Consider the following 22576-nt stretch of genomic DNA (forward strand, 5'->3'; position numbering starts at 1 on the left):
AATCAAGGCATCGGACTTGGGGGACAGAAACGAGGGTAGCATTATTTACAAAAATAGAGAGGGGGGAGGTGGAAGAGTCCTGGCAGGGGGAAAGACTATGAGCACGGTCTTGGAAATATTAACGTTGGGACATCCAAGATGAGATGGCCGAGAAACAGGAGGAGACACGAGACAGAAGGGAACGGGAGAGGTCAGGGGATGAAAGATAAATTTGCGTATCATCAGCATAGAGGTGGTACTGGAGGCCAAAGGAGCGGATGAGGACACCAAAGGAAGAGGTGTAGAGGGAAAAAAGCAGGTGGCCAAGAATGGAGCCTTGAGGGACGCCAACAGGTAGGGGAAGAGGGGTGATGTAGAATCATTAGTAGAGACTGAGAAGGGGCGGTTGGTGAGGTAAGAGGAAAACCAGGAGAGGACAGTGTTACATAGGCCTATAGATTTGAGAGTTTGCAAAAGGAGTACGTGGTCAACCGTATCGAAGGCAGCAGGGAGGTCAAGAAGAATAAGAAGGGAGTAGTGTCTATTAGATTTAGCGAGGAGAAGGTCATTAGTGACCTTAGTGAGGGCAGTTTCAGTGGAGTGGAGGGGGCGAAAACCAGATTGGAGTGGGTCAAGGAGTGAGTGAAAGGAGAGAAAGGAGTTGAGACGGTTGTAGACAACCCGTTCAAGGAGTTTGGAGACAAAAGGAAAAAGCGAAATAGGGCGGTAATTAGAGAGAGAGGCGGGATCAAGGGACGGTTTCTTGAGTATGGACGAGACAAGAGCATGTTTAAATTAGGAGGGGAAGATACCAGAGGAGAGGGAGAGGTTGAGGATGTGTGCAAAGTGGGAGCAGGCTTCAAGAGAGAGGGAGCGGAGGAGGTGGGAGTGCAATTGGAGGGGGGAGAGGAAGAGAGAAGGGCATGGACTTCATCTGCAGATACCAGCATAAAGGAAGAGAAGGAGGGTGAGCTAGCAGGAGGGGAGGGACGAAAGGAGATAGCAGCAGCAGAGGAGGGTGAGAAGGGGGACAGAATTGGCATGGAGGGGGGAGAGAGTGGGGTTAGAAGAGACTGCTGGGAGATGTCATGATGTATAGACTCAATCTTGGAGGTGAAGTGGGTGGCAAAGTCGACAGCAGAGAGTGTGGGGGGGAGGGGGAGAGGGGGGGGGAGAGGAGGGAGTTGAAGGTGGCAAAAAGCCGACGGGGTTGGAGAATTGGGAAGAAATGAGAGCTTTAAAGAAAGATTGTTTAGAGAGGGATAGGGCCAAACTGTAAGTGGCAAGCATGAACTTGAAGTGGAGGAAGTCAGCATGAGTGCGTGACTTTCTCCAGAGCCGTTCTGCACTGCGGGAGCATATTTGAAGATAGCGGGTAAGTTTAGAGTGCCGCGGTTGCGGCGGGGACCGACGAAGCTTGACGGGGACAGCCGGGGTGACAGATTTAAGAGCAGCGGTAAGAGTGCGATTGTAAAAGGAGATAGCCTTATCGAGGCAAGAAAGAGTGGTGATGGGGGAGAGGAGCGAGCCCAGGGAGGAGGAGAAACTGGTAGGATCAACTGTGTCAAGATTACGCCTGGTGAGAGTAACCTTGGGGGATGGGGATGATGAGAGGGGTGGAGAGATGCTAAAAGAGAGGAGATGGTGGTCCAAGAGAGGAAAAGGAGAATTAATGAGGTCAGAGACAGTACCGAGGTGTGAAAAAAAAGATCTAGAGAGTGGTCACTGTGGTGCGAGGGAGAGTAGGTCCATTGAGAGAGACCAAGGGAGGATGAGAGGGAGAGAAGTTTGGAGGCAGCAGGGTCTGAGGGATTGTCTATAGGGATATTAAAGTCTCCCAAGATGAGGGAGGGATGGTCAGAGGAGAGAAAGTGAGGGAGCCAGGTGGCAAAGTGATCAAGAAATTGGGAGACAGGACCGGGAGAACGTTATATAACCGCAACACGGAGGTGAACTGGGTGGAATAGGCGGATAGAGTGTACCTCAAAGGAGGAAAAAGAGAGGGAGGGTTCAGGGGGAAGAACCTGAAATGTACAGCAGGAGGAGAGAAGTATGCCGACGCCACCACCTTGCCATTCCCCAGGTCTGGGTGTGTGGGAGAAGGAAAAGCCCCCAAAAGAGAAAGCAGCTGGAGAGGTAGTGTCCTCAAGGGATAGCCAGGTTTCAGTGATGGCAAGCAGGTTGAAGGATCTAGAGATAAAGAGATCATGGATAGAGGTCAAAATGTTACAGACTGATCTGGCATTCCAGAGACCACAGGATAGTGGAAGAGAGGGAAGAGGGGAGATGTGGATGAGATTGTTGGGGTTGCTCGTCTGCAAGGGTGAGTATGATATTGAGCGAGGGGAATGACAGGAAGAGAGGATTGGAATTGGAGGAGAAGCAGAAATAAGAGGGGATTTGTCAGCAGACAGGAGACGAGGGGCAGGGGAGCAAGAGGTAGGGGAGGAGTGGAGATGGGGCAGATAAGGAAGTTTAAGAATGGGAGAGGCACAAGGTAGGAGTGACATTATGGAGAAGATTACCTGGGGGGAAAGAGAGGGAGGTGGTAGGTAGGAGCAGACTGACGCTGAGAGAAGAGCAGCAAAAGGAACAAGAGGGAAAGGGTGTGAGTGGGGAAAGGGAGGAGAGAGGAAAAGATGGAAGAGGGGGCAGCGTGTTAGATCAGGGGTCCAGAGGCACAGAAGAGAAGAAAGGAGTGAAATAGGGAGGGGGGTGGGAAGTGAGAGGGGGGAGTGTGGAGGAAGAAGAATATAGAAAGGGTGGACATGGGAAGCAGGGGGATAGAGGGAGAGGACAGAATTGAAAGAGGAGTAAATCATGATAAAGCTAAAGAAGGTGTGGAATAGACAGTTGGAAGAATTCAGAAATCAAGAATGGTAAGGGCTTACAAGAGGAGTGAGGAAATGGTGAGAGCACAAGAGGTGAGTAAAATGCAAAGGTAGAAGGAGAGAAAAGAGGAAGAGGAGATGTAAAGGGAGTAAGCAGCAGAAAGGACAGCAGAGATGCCAGATGGGTGTGTTTAGAAAAAACAGTTAGATGAGACAGTGAAATCAGGCATGATTGGAAGGCAATAGTATAACATAAGGCATAATACAAGGTGCACTGAGCTGGTTATCCAAGTCCACAGGACAAGAGGGAGCCAGTTCAAATTTAAAGTTAAGTGGGGCAACAGTGAGGATTAAAAGTGGGAATCCAAGCAGCATAAGAGGATTCACCAAGTGATAATACTGCAGCAGGCCTGAACAAGTGTGAGAAACAGTTCAACAGGGAGTGTCCAGGCAGTTAGTAATCCAGATGGTGAAGGATATCAGAGCTCAGGGCTGATTGTTGAATGTTGTCCTCATGTAGCAGTGTTTGCAGGTAAAAGGTTCCCCTCCTGTTCTCCTCTTGTTCATCTATTGTATATCACTTACTATACTAGTTAATCTACTTGTAAGAATTTCACTTAGAAGAATCTTCACTAGCTAACAGCCTAACTATGGATGAACTTCTTCTTTCCTGCCCTATCCTCCAAAAAATCGTAGACTTTTGTAACTGTAGTTTGTGTACGACGATGCATTAAACGTTAGAGCGTTTAGTTGTGTATGGCCCAATTTGTGGGCATTTGCAGAGGGATTTTTTGTACGATACCCACAAAATTGGCAGATACGTGGCTTACTGAATCGGGCCATATAACTCTAATCTCATATCACATTGATAATGAGCTGTTTTGTATTTTACATTAAAATGTACATATACTAAACAGTTACATTTTTTGATAGATAGCATTGTACATTGTCAGATGCAGTAGGTATGGAAAATGTGTCATACATATAACACAACAGTGTAGCCTGGCAAATAAAAACACATGTAATATTGTAATGCGCTGTATTATAGATGCTGGCATATGAATGTTTTCATCGCAGAGCTGCTTAATACTTCTTTTGCTACATTCAGTCTAATCACATTTAGCTGTTAGGCCCAGTAGTATGAAACATGTATAATGCACTTAATACAGTAGGGGCCTGATTCATTAAACAAAGCAAATAAAAAAAATGAGACATTTTCTACTGGACAAACCATGTTATAATGCAAGGGGTGTAAAAGTTGATCTAGGACATGCCCTACCCCAACTATAAATCTTTCCCCACCTTTGAAATTTACCTCTCCTCCAAAATGGTTTGCCAAGGTGTAAATCTACTCTTTTTATTTGCTTTACTCTCCTTAATAAATCAGGCCTTATGCTTTCTTTGCTAAAAAGTTTAATAAGTGAACTAATATATACTTTACAACCTTAATCTCATATTACAATGAAAATCACTGAGTTGTCTTTTCATGTTAAAATATTTACATTACAGTTATTTATACAGATGATATTGTTAGATACAACAGGTATGGGGGAAAAACATTATGAAAATAATACAAGAAGAGCAAAAAAATCATACTGTAACATTGTAGTACACTGTATTGTAGATGGTGATATGTGGATGCATCAGTGCAAAGATGCACCCTACTCAATACTTAATATTGCTCTAGTAGATGAATAAGGCTTCTCTGGTTACATTTAGTTCAGTTGCATTAAATACAGTAGGTATGGAAACTTTATTCTACCCATAACACAGTGACTCAGATAAAAAAAAGAAAGTAATATTTTACAACACTGTATTGTAGATGCTTGGCATACAGTGCAATCATTTAGCTTATGAGTCACCCTACCTTTGCAGTCTGGCTGGGCCAAGATGCAAAATGTATACTTAACCTCATGTGTCAATCTCCCATTGTCCCATAGATTGTAAGCTTGCGAGCAGGGCCTTCTCACCTCTTTGTCTGTTTTACCCAGTTTGTTTATTAGTTTATTACGTTTGTCCCCAATTGTAAAGCGCTACGGAATATGTTGGCGCTATATAAATAAATGATGATGATGATGATGATGATGAATCATTGCACTGATCGATTCATAAGAATTTTCTGGCTTTATTTAGTTTAATGGCAATGCCCAACATGTATGGAAAATGTATCACATGCATAACAACAGTGAAACACACTGTTATACTGTACTACACTGTATTATAGATGATTGTATATGGATTCCTCAGGAGCAACGATGCATCATATATATAAGATAACTCTATACTTAGGGTAGATCTAAGCAGTTCTATGTCAACAGTGGAGCTCCATATGGAGCAGTTATATTTGTCTCTTATGGTATCTTATTGAATTTTATCTGCGGATTATGTCATGGATGAAGATACTCTATGGATTACTTCAGGAAGGAGATTCTCTTTGGATTTAGCTGTTCAATAAAATGATAAATGTGTTAGTTAGTGGGTCAGTTTTCATTTTTAATTAAACTGCTTTTAAAGTAAGCCTGTGTGTGTGCTTTCTGCCAGTTACATTTGTAAATCTAAATCGTCCGGTGGGCCCTGGTTTCAAGTGCATGTTAGAAATTGTAGTTTCACAAACTCTAGCATTAACACCAACTGGCAGCCATGGACATCTTGGCACATGTTCCAGAAACACCAGCATACACAAGCAGTCAATGGTTGTCAATGCTTGCTGCGACCTGTATTACCCAAAAAATGTACTTAAATTTTGACATCAAATAACACATTACCCTTTCCCCCACTACCCACATTACCCACTCTCCACACTGTGTAAGTGGGAGCCTCAGTGCTGTTTATATTTAATATTTTGAATTATTTATTATATAGTGTAATGTGTGTGAATTTTTTTCCTTATGCCACTTGGTAAATTATTGTCTGTGTAAAGAAAGGATTGTTTCAACAAATAGTCCCCATCACGCTTCATATGTTTGTCATGTGCATTGTAATACATTGCTGCTCAAACCTTTAGTTGAATACACTGAATATGTATATTCCAATGCACACACATATCTCTGAGTAAATAGCAAGACCTGCAGAGCTGTGTGGGTTCCAAGGTGACGCACCTCCCTATCTCTGAGTCAGCACACCAGTGTCAGCACTTAGAAGCGGAATCCCTAGGAGGCAGCATCTTCATCCCAGTTGCTTCTTACCTTAGCGGGCAGAAGGTGGGGACAAGATCTTCTGCTACTGAGTCGGGGATTGTGGTGCTGGACTGTGAAATCATAGCCCAGAGCCACAACCCCATTGTATCCCTGACACTGAGGATAGCAGCCGGCAGCTTAGCCAGCGGTAAAAGCCACTGGCTTACCACAGCATATAATGACTTACCATGTCTGTATTGAGCAAGGGATGAGCATAATTAGTATTTTGCCTTAATGCACATAATTTCCTGACTTTTGGGAAAATGTATAATTAGACAAGTGTTATGTATAATGTATGTAATTTCGTCGAATAAGCATAAGAAGCCTTAATCATATATGTTAAGAATAAGAATTTTTTGGTCTTCAAATTACTTTATGTGCTCCTTATGACCATTCATTAGATTTAAAGAACAGTGAATTATTTTACATTTATTTCCACTTTACACTGCTACCTTGGTAAAGTCAGCTATCCTTGCATCCACTGTTGCATTAGATTCTTGGCAGAAAGTAGTAATTGCAGTTATCATAGTCAATGGCTTTGCAGAAATCATAATTTCACTAAAGTACTAATAAGGGTTTATAAATATAACGTCTACTTTATTGAAGAAGCTCAGTTTTAAGCTTTAAATTACACCCAATTCAGATATTTTTGTGAAATGTTCTAGCATAAATTGTCACAAAATCTGAATTCGGATTATCCAAATATGAGAGCAAACCTGTGCTAGTCAAGCGATATAAATATAGGATACATGTATATATAGGGCCTCATGTAGTGTTTGGTGCATTTGCACTTCAAGCATAGGCGTACAAATTTTATGGTGAAAAAAGCACACTTATACATGTATTTTAATTTCAAGTTAAATACAGTAGTATTTGCACGGCATACATCAGGCATACAAGTGTGTCTATTCTTACCCCTAAAGTGTATATAGCAAATTCTAAAGTCACATCACCTTTATTTATATAATTAATGTAAGGAAATGTCATTTACACAAGAGAGAAAGTATATTGACAGTGATTAAGAAATGCCTGTCACATTTTCCATCTACAATATAATTAAATATAAACAATTCTGCATCCATTGTTTACCCCTTTGAAATTAAATGCAAATCTTATTTCTTGCAATAGATCAAGTGTGAATTACAAACAAGTAATTTGAATAGATGGCCTTGATAAATTATATTTATTTATGCTATTATTTATTATTTATTATTTATTATTTATGCCACAATGCTATTGAATTAAATAGTATGAACAATATGCAAGCAGTCTATCAGAAGCAGTTGGATGGCTACTGATGGTCATGATCATTGCATATCTTTGTACCAGCCCTCAAGTAACTGCGGTATAAATGCCTCCTAAGAGACGTATCAGGAAATGCATCCACATCTAATTATGTTTCAGCCTCTGGGCCTGCTGCACTAATGTGAACGCACCTTTTCTGTACTCCGCTTACAATTGCGTAGTCCAATTCAGTCCCTACAGGTGTAAAGGACCACAAACCTATGATTCTCACACATCTAGATACAGATGCATTTTGGTTTACATACACAGTATGTTAATTCATATATTCACACTAAAAAGTGAACTATGCCCAACTAAATGAGGCTAATGAAGGTTAATTAATCACCATTAGTGATTGTAAATATTCATAATCCAAAGGAAGGAAATATAACCACAAGACAGACAGTTAACAAATCATTCCTGTCCCCATAAATGACAAATAGATTATGTCCCTTAATATACCTACTTATTTTAGCACTTTTTTTTCAGAAAAACAGGAAAACGTCTGTAAATATTTGAACAGGTCAATAGCATGGTCATTTGATTAACAAGAAAGACCTTTCCAGGCCCTTTGATAAGTCGTATTTGTTAAATACTTCCTGACTTTCAGCATAGTACAGTCTACTATGAGCCATTATCTACTACAGTATGAGGAAAAGCTATTTGAACTGGTTCTGACATCCACAGGTCATAAGTAGGTTATGGCTTTTAATTTCTTTTCCACCAAATTACATTTTGGACTACATGGTGAAGAGGTCCAGCTTGATGAAGAAGAAGTCATTGGCTAAGGTGGTGAGATTGCTGGTTTCAGCAACAGATCAAGATCTGTTGGCCAACAAAGAATTATTTCTATTGACTTGACTATGTCTATATCAGATGATCGAATCAGGTAGAATATACCTCTAACTTAAAAGAAACCTATTCCTCCTTATCTATGGAACATTTTGCTTGGAGATAAACACTTATTATACCTTATTTTTCTCAATGGTAGGTTATTTTCTGAAATGAGCTAGAATTCAGATTTTGTTTTTGAGATTACAGGATTTTCAATTTAAGCAATATATCTGATGATTTTATTTGGCCAAATATACTGCTATCAAACCTTTAACTTTAACCATGCAAAGGGTACAAATTGACTTATATTTTGCACACAAGGAAAATACTGGCTGTTTTTTCATGTAGCATACAAATACTTGATAGCTTTATTTTTACACTGAAATTTAAGTTGATCTATGACATGCCCTATCCCAACTATAAATATGTCCTTACATTTTAAATTTACCTCCCCTCTAATACTGGCTGTGTTTTCATGTAGCTTACAAATACTTGATAGCTTTATTTTTACACTGAAATTTAAGTTGATCTATGACATGCCCTATCCCAACTATAAATATGTCCTTACATTTTAAATTTACCTCCCCTCTAATGCAACATGGTTTTCTCAAGGCGCAAAGTTACACATTTTAATTTGCTTTGCTCCTAACTTAAATTCAGGTCCACAATGAGCACCAAATCCAAACCAACTGTTTTCTGTGGTAAAACGTGTGTGGTATTAGATTAAATGGAAAAAACACTCTAGACTTTATTGTAATATCAGCACTTCAGCTAGTCCTCTTAATACTTAACTTTGCCTATCTAGCCATAAGAAATACAAATGTGAACAGACACAGGATATGCTGAATTGTAAATGCTGCTTCTGTAGTGGATATTTATATACGCTGTAATATTATACTGACTTGTTTTTGGAATACGGAGATGTGGAAATATTTTGCACCTTTATAGATATCATCTGATTGTTTCTACTGAGATAATGTATGTCCCCACCAGGAAAAAATATCCATGTGCTGAAAGTACTAGAGCTCCTTCCAAAACTCCCGACTAGTGGGTTTGGGGTAATAAAGTGTTAAAGTCATAAAATAGCATTTTATATGTGACACTAATGGTCCCAGGAAGCAGAGTTTATTGCAGTAAATAACAGACCATGTCAAAGAGCGATTTTGGCAACTAACTTGAAGATCCCAAGTGATTCACAGTTAAACTAATAGATGTGTGACAAGATAACACCAATTCCATACTTAAATACACTGTTCACTGCAATACTAATATAATGATGTCACGCATAATGACATCAGTAGGTCATGCTGTTGAACTATTTGTGAGAGGATTATTACATATCAGTTAGAAATATAGGAAAGTTCCTGGAGAAGATAAAGTGATTATGATGAAGAGAAAGTAAATAATGGAACTGTACTAAATGGTGAGCCCTGCATGTAGAATTGCCAACACCATCAAACAAACTAGGTGAAGTCTTATAACAAGAATATTTTATGCAACCATCCCTTAAAGTTTATGTTAGTTTATGTTAGTCAAATTCGAAGGGAAAAAAAAATAGTGTTAGATTTCCTTTAAGAGGAAAATAGCCTGATTCACGCCCAAATGCAAATTGCCCGTAATTAAAAAGAGTGCAATTTTGGCTTAGTTCCAACATATACAAATGATAAATCAAAGCTTTTCTTAAGACACATTACAATTTGAATAGGGGTGGAATTATGCTCTGTATAAGCAATATTTACCGCATTTCTAGACTGATCAGACTGAAGCATCCTGACATGTGAAGTGTGAAATCACGCAAGATATGCTACGCAAACGGTTATTAGTCCGGACTTGATTCAGGTCCAGGGACAGTAAAATATGCATCTTGAAATACTTCATTTAAGGGACATCACTAAAAATCTGAATCATGGGTCACAGAAAGAAGGTTAAAAATCACATAGGTGCCCAGAATCCTTCTGCTAGAACAAACTTACTGATTAAAATAGAAGGAAAAACAATTATATTGCCATTCCTAGCATTCACAAGGGCTCCTCTGTGATAGTGGGATTTTTAAGCCTTTCTAGTGCACTGTCTATGTTGGACACATCTATTATATGTAGTATTTGCATAGTATGTGTGCAAATAGCATTTGCATATTTTATCGAAAAGTGAAGGTGGAATCCAGAATCCCCACTGTCAACATCTATTTTTTTGTCCCTTACGTCTGTAATGAATGTATCTAATATGTTATTGCTATGGTTACTAAAGTTGCATGTAATATAGATAAATATGTACATACAGGATTCATACATGTATTACATTGCTTATGCTAGTACCTTTATTATTTACATTATCCTTATATTTTTTCAGAATGAACTATGATGTGCCAAAACTTATTATTTTCTGTCGTGGTAACTTTACAGGTGCGTTTGCTTGCAAAATGGTACCATTTGTCCAGTCTACAGCAATTGTCACTGAAATTCTCACAATGACATGCATTGCCGTAGAAAGACACCAAGGAATCATACATCCTTTAAAAATGAAATGGCAATACACAAATAGAAGAGCATTCACCATGTTAGGTAAGCCATTTGCTCAATTACGTTAGTATATTTTGACATTAATATTTATCTATAAGCATTGGACATACCTGTAGAATTTATCTTTGCTGTAATATATTAACTGCTTTGCAATGTACCCCTCCACTTTAGTCATATCTTTATTCCGTTTTCTAATTTGTACAGGACAGCACAGATGATACATTTAGGTATAGGATAACATCTTTGACCATTATAGTACAAGCATGTAGTATATTCTGGGTTGAAATGATCTTTTTCAGTATTTCAATTATCCTTTTGTCTACTCCAATGACCAATGGCATATTTTAAGTTTTCAGAGTGATCGCTCAGAGTCATTATTATAATTATTATTATTATTATTATTATTAATAACATTTATTTCTGTAGTGCCAACAGAATGGTGATATGTCTAATACAGCTAATTATATGGCAAAGAAGTGAAAATATTTCTCTTAAGAAGTGCAAATGACTTCCTTGGCTCATATCTTGAAAAATCCCTTGTTTTGGAGCCGATAAGATCATTACTGACACACAGATCAATAAAACATGATTTGTTTGTTGTTCTTGAGGATCGGATTGAAGAAACCATATTCTGGAGAGGATAGTAAATCAATGAATTGTAAAATGGGAACTTCGAGGTCCCTCATAGTACAAATGTGTTGGATTTTTATGTTTAATACCTGTAAGGAAAATATATTTACACGTCTGGTGGTGTTGCTCTATTGTAAACACCCAAACCGTTGCTGCCTAAACTGGATTTTACATAATGTCATGTGTGCTTTTGTATTTGTCCTTGTACAAACCATGCAAAATGTATAATACTATTAATCTGTCTTTTAGGTATTGTGTGGCTAATAGCAGCATTTGTTGGTGTCCCAATGTGGCATGTACAAAGACTGGAGGTAATAGCACATTACAGTGTTTCAAGTCATAAATAAATACATAAACCAGTAATACAAATTGTATACATGTTTTTGGCTGGTGTGTGTTGGAAGGTCACCCCTTTGGAAAATACATTTTTACATAACTATTTCTGCTTATTATTCTATGTTGTTTTTCTAGTCTCCCTTCACAGTTACTATATCTTGAATGTCTATCTCACTATGGTCCTAAAGCCGATTTGAACCAGTTTGCGTAGAGTAAATTATGCAAAAAGGCACTGTGCATGTCCGCAAGGCGAACGCAGACATATGTGACAATGCAGAGTTTCTCAAATATGATTCTTATGCCTCCTTACAACTGGAGAGGTGGTACAGAGGAGGGAAGGGGTATGCAACTAGTAAGGGCTTGTTCACACAAATGAGGATACGCTGATTTGCCTGTCAGTAGACATAGCTGTTGGAAGTGCCTGAGGCCTGCTGTAAAGATCCACGGCGATGATCCTAAGCATGGGCCTTTGCTGTGTTTAAAAGTAAATAAAAAATGGTGTGCTTAGCAATTTAGGGGTATATGTGATGGATGTGTCCAGTTTGTACTTGGCACCAAAGGGATTAAAGATAGTAGACTAGAGAACTTAATTAAAGAGCTCTATGTCAATTACCAATGCCCTAATAATCTAGTATGTATTTTATCATTTACAGCTTCATTATCCTTATAAGACACAATTTTGACTAACAAAATTTTTGTTCACTGTATTAAAATTAAAACTTTACTAATGAGACCAAGATCTAGCTCTTGAACTACTATACTCTATCTTCATACTCTAAAGGTCTATAGATTATTGAATGAGAATAATTATTTCAGAAATGTAAAATCATATTTATTTGTCCAGCATTCAGGTAATATGATAGTCACCCTGTTTACCTACACATTCATCAATATTCTAAGTTCTCTCAAGGATTTCTTTTGACACAACTTAAACTTGTAAGTAGTAACTTTCATTAGTCCAGTGCATCTGTCCCCTGGGCCAGTCCCATAGTGGGCAACCGTGGGCTGGGTCATTGGGCCCCCTGCATTTTTTCCTTTAAAATGTTCCTAATAGGTTGTTGAGTCGAGTCTTCCCCCGGGCTAAAATTTGCTATCTCTCCCCTGCACTGATCAGCCACAGGTTTAAAACCACCTGCCTAAAATTGTGTAGGTACCCCTCGTGCCAAGACATTGGCAGCAGATCCTTTAAGTCCTGTAAGTTATGAGGTGGGGGGGGGGGGGTCCTTGTTTTTCCAGCACATCCCACAGATGCTTGATTAGATTGAGATCTGGGAAATTTTGATGCCAAGTCAACACCTTGAACTCTTTGTCATGTTCCTCAAACTATTCCTGAACAATTGTTTCAGTGCAGCAGGGTGCATTATACTGTTGAAAGAGGACACTGAAATCAAGTATTACCATTGACATAAAGGGGTGTACTTGGTCTGCAGCAATGTTTTGGTAGGTGGTACATGTCAAATTAACATCCATATGAATGTCAGGACTCAAGTTTTCCCAGCAGAACATTGCCCAGAGCATCACACTGCCTCCGCCGGCTTCCATTCCTCCCTTAGTGCATCCTGGTGCCATTTCTTCACCAGGTAAACAATGCATGCGCACCCAGCCATCCACATGATGTAAACGAAAACATGATTCATCAGATTAGGCCAGTTTCTTCTTCCATAGTCCAGTTCTGGACCATGTCCTTCGGCGGTGGACAATGGTCAGTATGGGAACTTGCAGTCCCATATACAGCAAGCTGTGATGCACTGCGTGTTCTGACACATTTATATTACAGCCATCATTAACTTTTTCAGTAATTTGTGCTACAGTAGCTCTTCTGCGAGATTGGACCAGATGAACTAGCCATTGCTCCTCACCCGCCTCAATGAGCCTAGGGTGCCCATGACCCTGTCTCTGGTTCACCGGTTGTCCTTCCTTAGACCACTTGTGGTAGGTACTAAGCACTGCATACCGGGAGCACCCCAAAAGACCTGCCATTTTGGAGATGCTCTACCACAGTTCTCTAGCCATCACAATTTGGTCCTTGTCACAGTCGCTCAGATCCTTACACTTGCGTATTTTTTTTTGCTTCCAACACATCAACTTTAAGAACTAACTGTTAACTTGCTGCCTAATATATCCAACCCTTTCACAGATACCATTGTAAAGAGATAATCAGTGTTATTCACTTAACTTGTCAGTGGATTTATTATTAATGCATATGTCAACAAGGCACATCTGTGTGTTGGTCCCAAACTTCTAATACTACATCTTGAAGAGCTCCATACAGAAGTACCAGAAAAGAAAATAAATGGATAGCCAGAGATAGTGTGATTTTGTCAATATATTTGATTATATTACACTCAATAGTAGTGCTTAAATGTACCAGAAAAAATGGAATAAGATCTTATCTGTATTATCTGTATCCTTGGTGCTGCAGTACATACACACATGCCTTATTGACATATACATCAGGTACGCATATTAGTTATCACCTATTTGTATTAGGCATCACCTCCTAAATAATACAATACACTATTTGGTGTCCTCTTCCTTCTTCTTTATTTCTCTAGACATTTTTATGAACTTACCATCCGGCTACCTGAAGATTGGCAGCTGTCTTTATACAGGGAAGTGTATTAAGGTGCATCTCTACATGAATTGTGAATAATTTAATATTTGGTCGAGTGCCCAATTATATCTGTGATCTTTTTGTACATATTGTTATTGTGACAGAAGCACTGGGAAAATGATAAATGGCAGATATGTAGAGAGAAGGGCGGGCTCCATTCATCAGGCCCATTTCAGGTCTTCCAGAGAGCTGGCAAGTTGCTGGCTAATCAAGACTATTAAACATAAATGAGTTTGTTTACTCAGTCTCTCAATACCTGGGGAGTAAGTCAGATGGCTCCTGAGAGACACTGCAATCTATGACAAGTAAGTTTTGTTGTTTTGTATATATGTGGGACAATTTAGAGAGGGTGTACCTGTGTATTACCTAGAAGCCTAGACAGTGACACAACTTTTTCACTGTATTCCACCACAATGGATTTTAAATTAAACAATGGAGATGCAGTTGAATTGCAGACTTTCAGCTTTAATACAAGTGATTGAACTAAATTATCGTATGAAACATTTAGGAATTGCAACCATTTTTATACACAGTCCCCTATTTTCAGTAATTGGACGAATTAGCACAGTCATAAATAAAATCTTAATTTTTAGTACTTTGTCACAAATCCTTTGCAGGCAATGACTGCCTGTATTCTGGAACCCATGGTCATTACCAAACCCTGTGTTTCCTCCTTTGTTATGCTTTACCAGGCCTTTACTGCAGATGCCTTCAGGTGCTGTTTGTCCATGGGTCTTTCTGCCTTAAGTTTTGTGTTCAGGAAGTCAAATGCATGCTCGATATCAGGTGATTGACTTTGTAGAATATTCTACTTCTTTGCTGTAATAAATCCCCTGGGTTGCTTTAACAGTATGTTTCGGATCATTGTCCATCTGTAATGTGAAGCGCCATCCAATCAAGTTTGCTGAATTTGGCTGAATCTGAGCAGACAGTATATCCTTATAAACTTCAGAATTCATCTAGCTGCTTCTGCCTTGTGTCAGTTCATCACTAAACACTAGTGACCCAGTGCTATTGGAATTCTTGCATTCCCATGCCATGACACAGTCTCCACAGTGTTTTACAGATGATCTGGTATGCTTATCATAAACCATTCCAAGCCTTCTCCATAGTTTTTTCTTCCCATCATTCTGGTACAGGTTGATCTTGATTTCATCTGTCCAAAGAATTCTGTTCCAGAACTGGGCTGGCTTTCTTAGATGTTTATAAGTCTAATCTGGCCTTTTTATTCTTGAGGTTTATGCGTGGTTTGCACCTTGTGGTGAACCCTCTGTATTTGCTCTCCTGAAGAATTATCTTTATGATAAACTTGGATAATGATATGTCTACTTTTTGAAGAGTGTTCATTACTTGGCAGGATGTTGTGAAGTGGTTTTCTTTACCATGGAAAGGATCCTACAATCATCCACCAGGCATTTTTGTGTTGCTGAGCACATTAGTGACTTCTTTTTTTCTCAGAATGTAACAAACTGTTGATTTGGCCACTCTTAAGGTTCCCACTATCTCTCTGATGGAGATTTTGTTTTTGCAGCTTACGGATAGCTTCTCACTTGGATTGAGAGTTTCAAAGGTCAATTTCACACTTGGTTTCAATTCCAGAGCCTTTGCCTGCTTAATCGACAAGCAAATAACAAAGGAATAGCCTACATCTGTCCATGAAACTGCTTTTGAGTCAATTGCTTACTTACTTTAGGTCCATTGAAAATGAGGGGGCTACATATTAAATAGCTGTAAATCCTAAACCACTTCTCCATTTTTAAATACCCTCAAATTAAAGCTGATCATCTACACTTTAGGCCCATATTCAAAATATAAGAGTAACCTGAATATGTTTTGGTAAACAGCTAAAATAAATAATTGTGTCAGTATCCTAATATACTGTGTATGCACCTAACTGTCTTTATGTGCACAATTCTACATAAATGTTTGCCAGGCCTACACTATAAGATGTATGTCCATAAAAGCTACCAGGTTTTGTGAATTGACAGGGGAACACCTAAGTACCCTCCCCTTCCATTTATCTAATTAAATTTTCTCATTTAAATAAACTTTAAATAAAATTTCAGTGCAAAGTAGGTAAAGTAGTGATCCTAATCTGCACTTATAAAGAAATGCCTTTGATCAAATTTTTGTAGCCCAATCTTCCTCTGAAAATATGCACGCTTCCCTTTTATACTATGTCGTTAAACGAAGGCCCAGCATAACATCAGAAATGCAGTAAGTTTCTTTGTTTAGTCCAATGTTTCTGGACACTTAGGGCCTGATTCATGAAGGCACACATTTTGTTTTAAAAAGCACGTAAATTGGGTATACTACGCCCAAATTCAACAAGAAGTGAATGTGAAGATACATGTGGTGAAGAATACCGTTGTAGGTCCACTCTGTTCTACTAGACAGGACACTGCAGGATACGTCCAATACATAAGTGGAATACAAACTGACAAAACAATACACAGAAAAAAAAACTGTTCAATGAATATTTTTTCCCCCATGAAATATATTTATTAGGATGTTATGAATGTCTACTGTACATAAAATAAATTTTTATAGTTGCTTATGATTGCAAACACATGTCCTAAGAGGCATACATCACTAGTAATCGGCCATATGTTAGGATTTATAGCTATGTTTACTCTGACATTTGTTGTTAATAACACTTGCCACCGTAGAATGTTGTCATAGGGGACCCTGTTTTTGCACAGTGCATTATATACCATATTTACAACTGTTTCAGGTGTCTAACATGCTTTATATTTTTGTTTCAGATAAAATATGACTTTTTATATGAAAAGCAGTATGTTTGCTGCTTGGAAAAATGGGCCAGCCATGTCCATCAAAAAATCTACACAACCTTTATTCTAGTGATCCTATTTCTACTTCCACTAACATTGATGCTTTTGCTGTACAGTAAAATTGGCTATGAACTCTGGATTAAGAAACGAGTTGGAGATGCTTCGGTCCTGCAAACTATTCATGGTAATGAGATGTCTAAAATATCCAGGTTAGTTTAATAATGTATATTACTAGACTGTGCCTTTGGATCAGTGGTAGTTAATTAAATTTTAGAAAATTGCTAAGGGATCAGGGGAAGCAACACAATAAGCGTTTTCGAATCATTTCCACACTGCATTATTGAGAGTGGTGAATACTCTTACTGTGAAGTTTTATTCTTCTTTTTATCTTGTTTGAGTTTGTTGTCTAAACATGGACAAAGAAAACTTGTTAGATTGGATAATTTTCTTATATACTCATCACAGCTACTTATCTTGAATGCAGCATTAATAGAAAGCCAAACAGTGATCAATATACAGTATATCAATATGAATATTTATGGCACATAATTCAAATGCTGCTTGGGCACTGGATGAAGCATCATTATTCATCTAGCATTTGAAGTACACACAATTCTGTTCTACTGATCATTATTGTGAGGTTCATTCATGCTGCTTTCACCATAAAGTTAATGCAACAAAGGATAAAGTACTATACAATTACCATAAATAATGTTCCTTTTATGCATGCAGAGGGTTTGATGATATTATACAACATATATGTTAAACCTCTGACTTTTATGATAAATATAGATGGAATATATCCCTTTGAAAAAGATGACAAGTCAAGATTTGACTGATCCATACCTCCAGCAATGTACTTGCATACATTTGCTCACTTACAAATGTTTCATCAGTACTACAGTATATATCTAAAAATAAAAATATATAATAATGTGTGGTGTTACAATGTTATCAAAATATTTGCGATAATGTTTCATGACAGTTATGTTTAACTTGATGTTTGATCTGTTATCTTTGTAACAATATAAAACATTCTTAAACTAATAACTGGAACTTTCTCATAATATTATTGCCAGTGCAGTGTCTTAACATTGTGCAATACTCTGCCCTTATAGGTCACGATAGTACAGCAGAGTATGACATGAAGTCTCATCTTGTCCAGCATTTTGTTTGTTTTAAAATGCATACAAAAACTGAACAATCATTCCTGCTGTGTAAAAGCATGACAGAAATATTTGTACAAGACACTACATAGTTTAAAATCTTAATTAACATCAACTACATTCATCCAGGAAGAAGAAGCGCGCAATCATAATGATGATTACAGTGGTTGTCCTTTTTGCAGTCTGTTGGGCACCGTTTCATGTTGTGCACATGATGATAGAATACAGTAAGTAAACGCTGGGTTTTTCTTAGTCATTGCACTTATTCCATAGTTTTAAGATTTTGTTATCAGCCTCAAAATAGAGATGATTTTTTTTAAAAATAAAAATAGTCAACAAAATAACTTGTTGCACATAATGATAAGGAAGCGTTTGTCCAGGGAATTTGTTTAAAACAGATATTTTAAAAAAAAAAATCAAAGATGCTGTTGGATTAAACGATTAAAACATCCAAACAAAGATTTAAGTTTAATGATCATACTTTAATGTGCAAAATACATAATATGTTTAAATGAAAATAGTTAGACTGTTGATCTGTAAGTTTAGACTGTACATGGGAATAGATGGGCACACTTGGGAGCAAGGACTCAGCTGTATTTAATGTATATATGATAAACATAACTGCATAGCTTGTCTGTAACACATCCAAACACAGGAACAACAGGGAACACAGCACAGGAACATAAAGGAGAAAATACAACTCATGAACTCACCTTGCCTATACAGTTATATGTAGCTATTAACACTTCACAGGTTAGATTTACTAAAATTTCAAGAAAGGAAAAGTGGAGGTGTTGCTCACACTACCATTCAGACACTAGTTATCATTTCACTAGTACATTCTAGAAATAGATAGCTAGAATCTGATTGCTTGCTATGGGCAATGCTCCACTTTTCCTTTTTTTGGAAGTTTTAGTAAATCATGGAAATAATAGTCTTTTTGTCTAACAGCCCTTCTCAACAGTATGAGCCCCTTATGACAGGCTCTGCAGAGCCAGATTAATAGGGGGCACATGCACAGGGTTCCTCTCTCTCTCAGGGGGCCTCTCAGCACCTAAGTCCTGCTGCTGGAGACAGTTAATAGTCTCAAACGTTTTTAAATGCATGAGGTTAGTCTTTCTGTGCAGACTCCTCAGAGCTCTCAGACAGTGTTCTGAAGAGTCTGTACAGAAAGATTAGCCTCATACACTGCATGCGACTGATAGCTGTCTCTAGCAATCCCACAATGCAGTGCCCAGAGAGGGAGTGTGGGGAGGGGGAAAGGGTGCAATGAGACCTATGTTGGAGGAGGAGGGCTGCAATGAGACCTATGGGGGAGGAAGAGGGCTGCAATGAGACCCGTGGGGGTGGAGGAGGACTGCAATGAGAAATATGGGGAGGAGGGGGCTGCAAGGAGACCTATGGGAAGGAGGGGGGTTGCAATGAGACCTAAGGGGGAGGAGGGGGGCTGCAATGAGACCAATGATGGTGGTGAGGAACAGCAATAGGACCGAAGGTTGGAGGGGGAGGGACTGCAATGATACCAATTGTGGAGGGGGGCTGCAATGAGACTTCTGGTGGAAGGGGGCTGCAATGAGACCTATGGTGGAGGGTGGCTGCAATGTGACCTATGGTGGTGGGAGGGCTGCAAAGAGACCTATAGGGGGGCCTGTAATGAGAGCAGCACAGAGGGGGCTGCAATGAGAATGACATGGAGGGGGTTGCAATGAGAGCAGCATGGAGGGGGCTGCAATGAGGGGGACACAGGGGGGCTGCGATGAGAGTGACATGGAGAGGGCTGCGATGAGAGTGACATGGAGAGGGCTGGGATGAGAGTGACATGGAGGGGCTGCGATGAGAGTGACATGGAGGGGCTGCGATGAGAGTGACATGGAGGGGCTGCGATGAGAGTGACATGGAGGGGCTGCGATGAGAGTGACATGGAGGGGCTGCGATGAGAGTGACATGGAGGGGCTGCGATGAGAGTGACATGGAGGGGCTGCGATGAGAGTGACATGGAGAGGGCTGCGATGAGAGTGACATGGAGGGGCTGCGATGAGAGTGACATGGAGGGGCTGCGATGAGAGTGACATGGAGGGGCTGCGATGAGAGTGACATGGAGGGGCTGCACTGAGAGAGAGGCATGGAAAGGAAATGAGAGAAAAATTATGGTAACAATAACACAGTTTTTCTCTGTTGTAAATGATGACACTATGAACTTAATTTTAGACAATAGTGGCCCTCCTGTCCTAAGTGCCTTGGGCCCCCCTAAGCCTTAGTCCAGCTCTGAAACTTCCCTTTACAAGGCAGCACCGTTTTAAATTTAAGCGCTGAAGACGCCGATCTCGCCGGAGTTGAAGAATCCGGTCATTGATACATTTACCCCCTGGATGGTTTACAGGTTTTGCCGATAAGAGTGTCCCCTCTTAAAGTGGAAAATATTTTTATTTCCATATTTTTCTCAAGAATTTACTGTTTTTGGCCAGAACTTGTTATGAGCAACCCTGACCAATTCTTTTGAGAGCAGCACTTTCTCCATTTGCAAGGTACACCTTCTCGTTTGCATCACGGAAAAAAACCATTTGTCACTGGTGAGTTGGCATAGCAATTTGTGGAACAGTTTTATTGAGTAAGAAAAAAAAATTTTTTGCTAGTATTAACACAGCTTTGAATCTTATAATTTTTTGGCATTCTCTTACATTGCCAACTTTAATGTAAGTGAACAGTCTACTTTAAGTGACCTGTTTTTTACACACTCATTCTAGTTTGATTGAACAATTGTATTCAGCTTTAACAGCTGTTTCTGCTTTCACCGTTTTTTATTTTTCATATTCCAATTTCCTTACTGCATTCATCAATTCCTGTTGACAAACTCCAAAGTGAGTTTTGATTCTTCTATAGCTTTAATTGCTCAGAGCTTTATATAATTCAGGAAGCCGATAAAGCTACTATGTGGCCGTCTTTAAAATCCTCACCCATTTCACTCAATTGCCCGGAAACTATCTAGAGATTAATTTAAATGTTCTTGCCTTTTTCTCCAGTCTCATGCTGTATAGTTTGTATAGCAGGTACCGCTTATGGTGTAAATGTGATCTTTCAGGATGATTATTACTTTAATCTGCCTGTTTCTTTTATCACACTCTTCAGTATATGTTCTCAAATGTCATCTTTGCATACTGTAGACCCATTTCTTCTTTGAACTTCCATAGCTGGTAGTTACTTTAGTTCAGCTATGCTTCAGTTTAATGCTAGACATGCAGCCAATTTACCAGGAGGTCATCTTTTTTGTGTCTTTACATAGATTCTCAGAATCAGATTACGATAATACCATAAATTAGGTACACTGGGAGCATTACATGTTAGAATTCTACTGTTCTGTGGAATAATCTGTTTTAACTATACAATTCTAAAATGAATTTTAAACTTGTATTAGTTTCTATTTTATTCCTTCCAGGTAATTTTTCTTCTTAATCCTTCTAGGTAATTTTGAAAATGAATATGATGATGTCACAATCAAGATAACATTTGCCATAGCACAAGTAATTGGATTTTTTAATTCTATTTGCAACCCCATTGTTTACGCGTTTATGAATGAAAACTTCAAGAAAAATTTCCTGTCTGCTATATGTTTTTGTTTCCTGAAAGATTGTTCTTCTCCCTCAAGGAGACCTGGACCCTCAGGCATCACCTTAACTCAACAAAAAACAAGAGATAATACAACAAGTGAAGAAACTAGGAGAGAAGCTTTTAGCGATGGAAATATTGAGGTTAAGTTTTATGATCAGCCCGTCTCTAAAAAGACCACGAAAAGAAATATTAATTTGTTTACATCAGAACTAACTGTTCATTCTTGACCGCTGGATTTCCAGAGGGGCTTATGAGCCTTGATTCTATTTCCATAATGATTTCATTTTAGCTGTTCTTGTAACTTAAATTTAATATGACCCCTTATATTTTCTATCAAGGACTCTTGTCATGGGGGAATTTATGTTATTTTCATTCTGTTATTTATTTGAAATTATACCTGTAAATTAATTTGAAAGGGAGGGATGTAAATCTAGTAATGTGAAGCTTCTCCTTCACACAATAATAAAGTTTTTCTTAAAAAAAAATTGCAACATAAACCTGAGTTTAACATTTTCTGGGTGCATCATCTCAGAATTGAAATGAAAATAAGTTTGATTGTGTAGCATTGTTGATATATGCCCTCTGATTCTTTCATTTTAATAAATCACAACTGTATAAAAAAACTAATTTAACTGACTGACACAATGTTAGATATTTATTTAATTATTTTTCCCCCAAAACTTTGCTTACAGTGCATCTGTTGTCCACTACAGACATATACACAAAGCCTGGATTTAGAGAAATACAACACAGTATCAATCAATTATACTTTGCAGGTGTAAATGTAAACAATACCTAAATTACTAAAC

The 22576-nt window shown here is 38.7% G+C and overlaps 1 protein-coding gene across 2 annotated transcripts in view; it reads left to right on the forward strand.

The window, feature by feature from the left end:
* The window catches only part of QRFPR (pyroglutamylated RFamide peptide receptor), a 52155-nt gene extending 29868 nt beyond the window's left edge, over positions 1 to 22287 (forward strand). The window contains exons 2-7 of one of the 2 annotated variants that reach the window (XM_075189524.1): positions 10507 to 10665; positions 11503 to 11564; positions 16969 to 17204; positions 18291 to 18388; positions 21621 to 21679; positions 21805 to 21939. In XM_075189524.1, coding sequence (XP_075045625.1) covers positions 10507 to 10665; positions 11503 to 11564; positions 16969 to 17204; positions 18291 to 18388; positions 21621 to 21679; positions 21805 to 21855 — 665 coding nt within the window. In that variant the 3' untranslated portion in view covers positions 21856 to 21939. Of the gene's footprint in view, positions 1 to 10506; positions 10666 to 11502; positions 11565 to 16968; positions 17205 to 18290; positions 18389 to 21620 lie in introns of both variants that reach the window. The other variant, XM_075189523.1, reaches the window with a different exon arrangement.
* The last annotated feature ends 289 nt before the right edge of the window (positions 22288 to 22576 follow it).

The sequence above is a fragment of the Mixophyes fleayi genome, chromosome 1 (assembly GCF_038048845.1).
Source record: "Mixophyes fleayi isolate aMixFle1 chromosome 1, aMixFle1.hap1, whole genome shotgun sequence".
NCBI lineage: Eukaryota > Metazoa > Chordata > Amphibia > Anura > Limnodynastidae > Mixophyes > Mixophyes fleayi.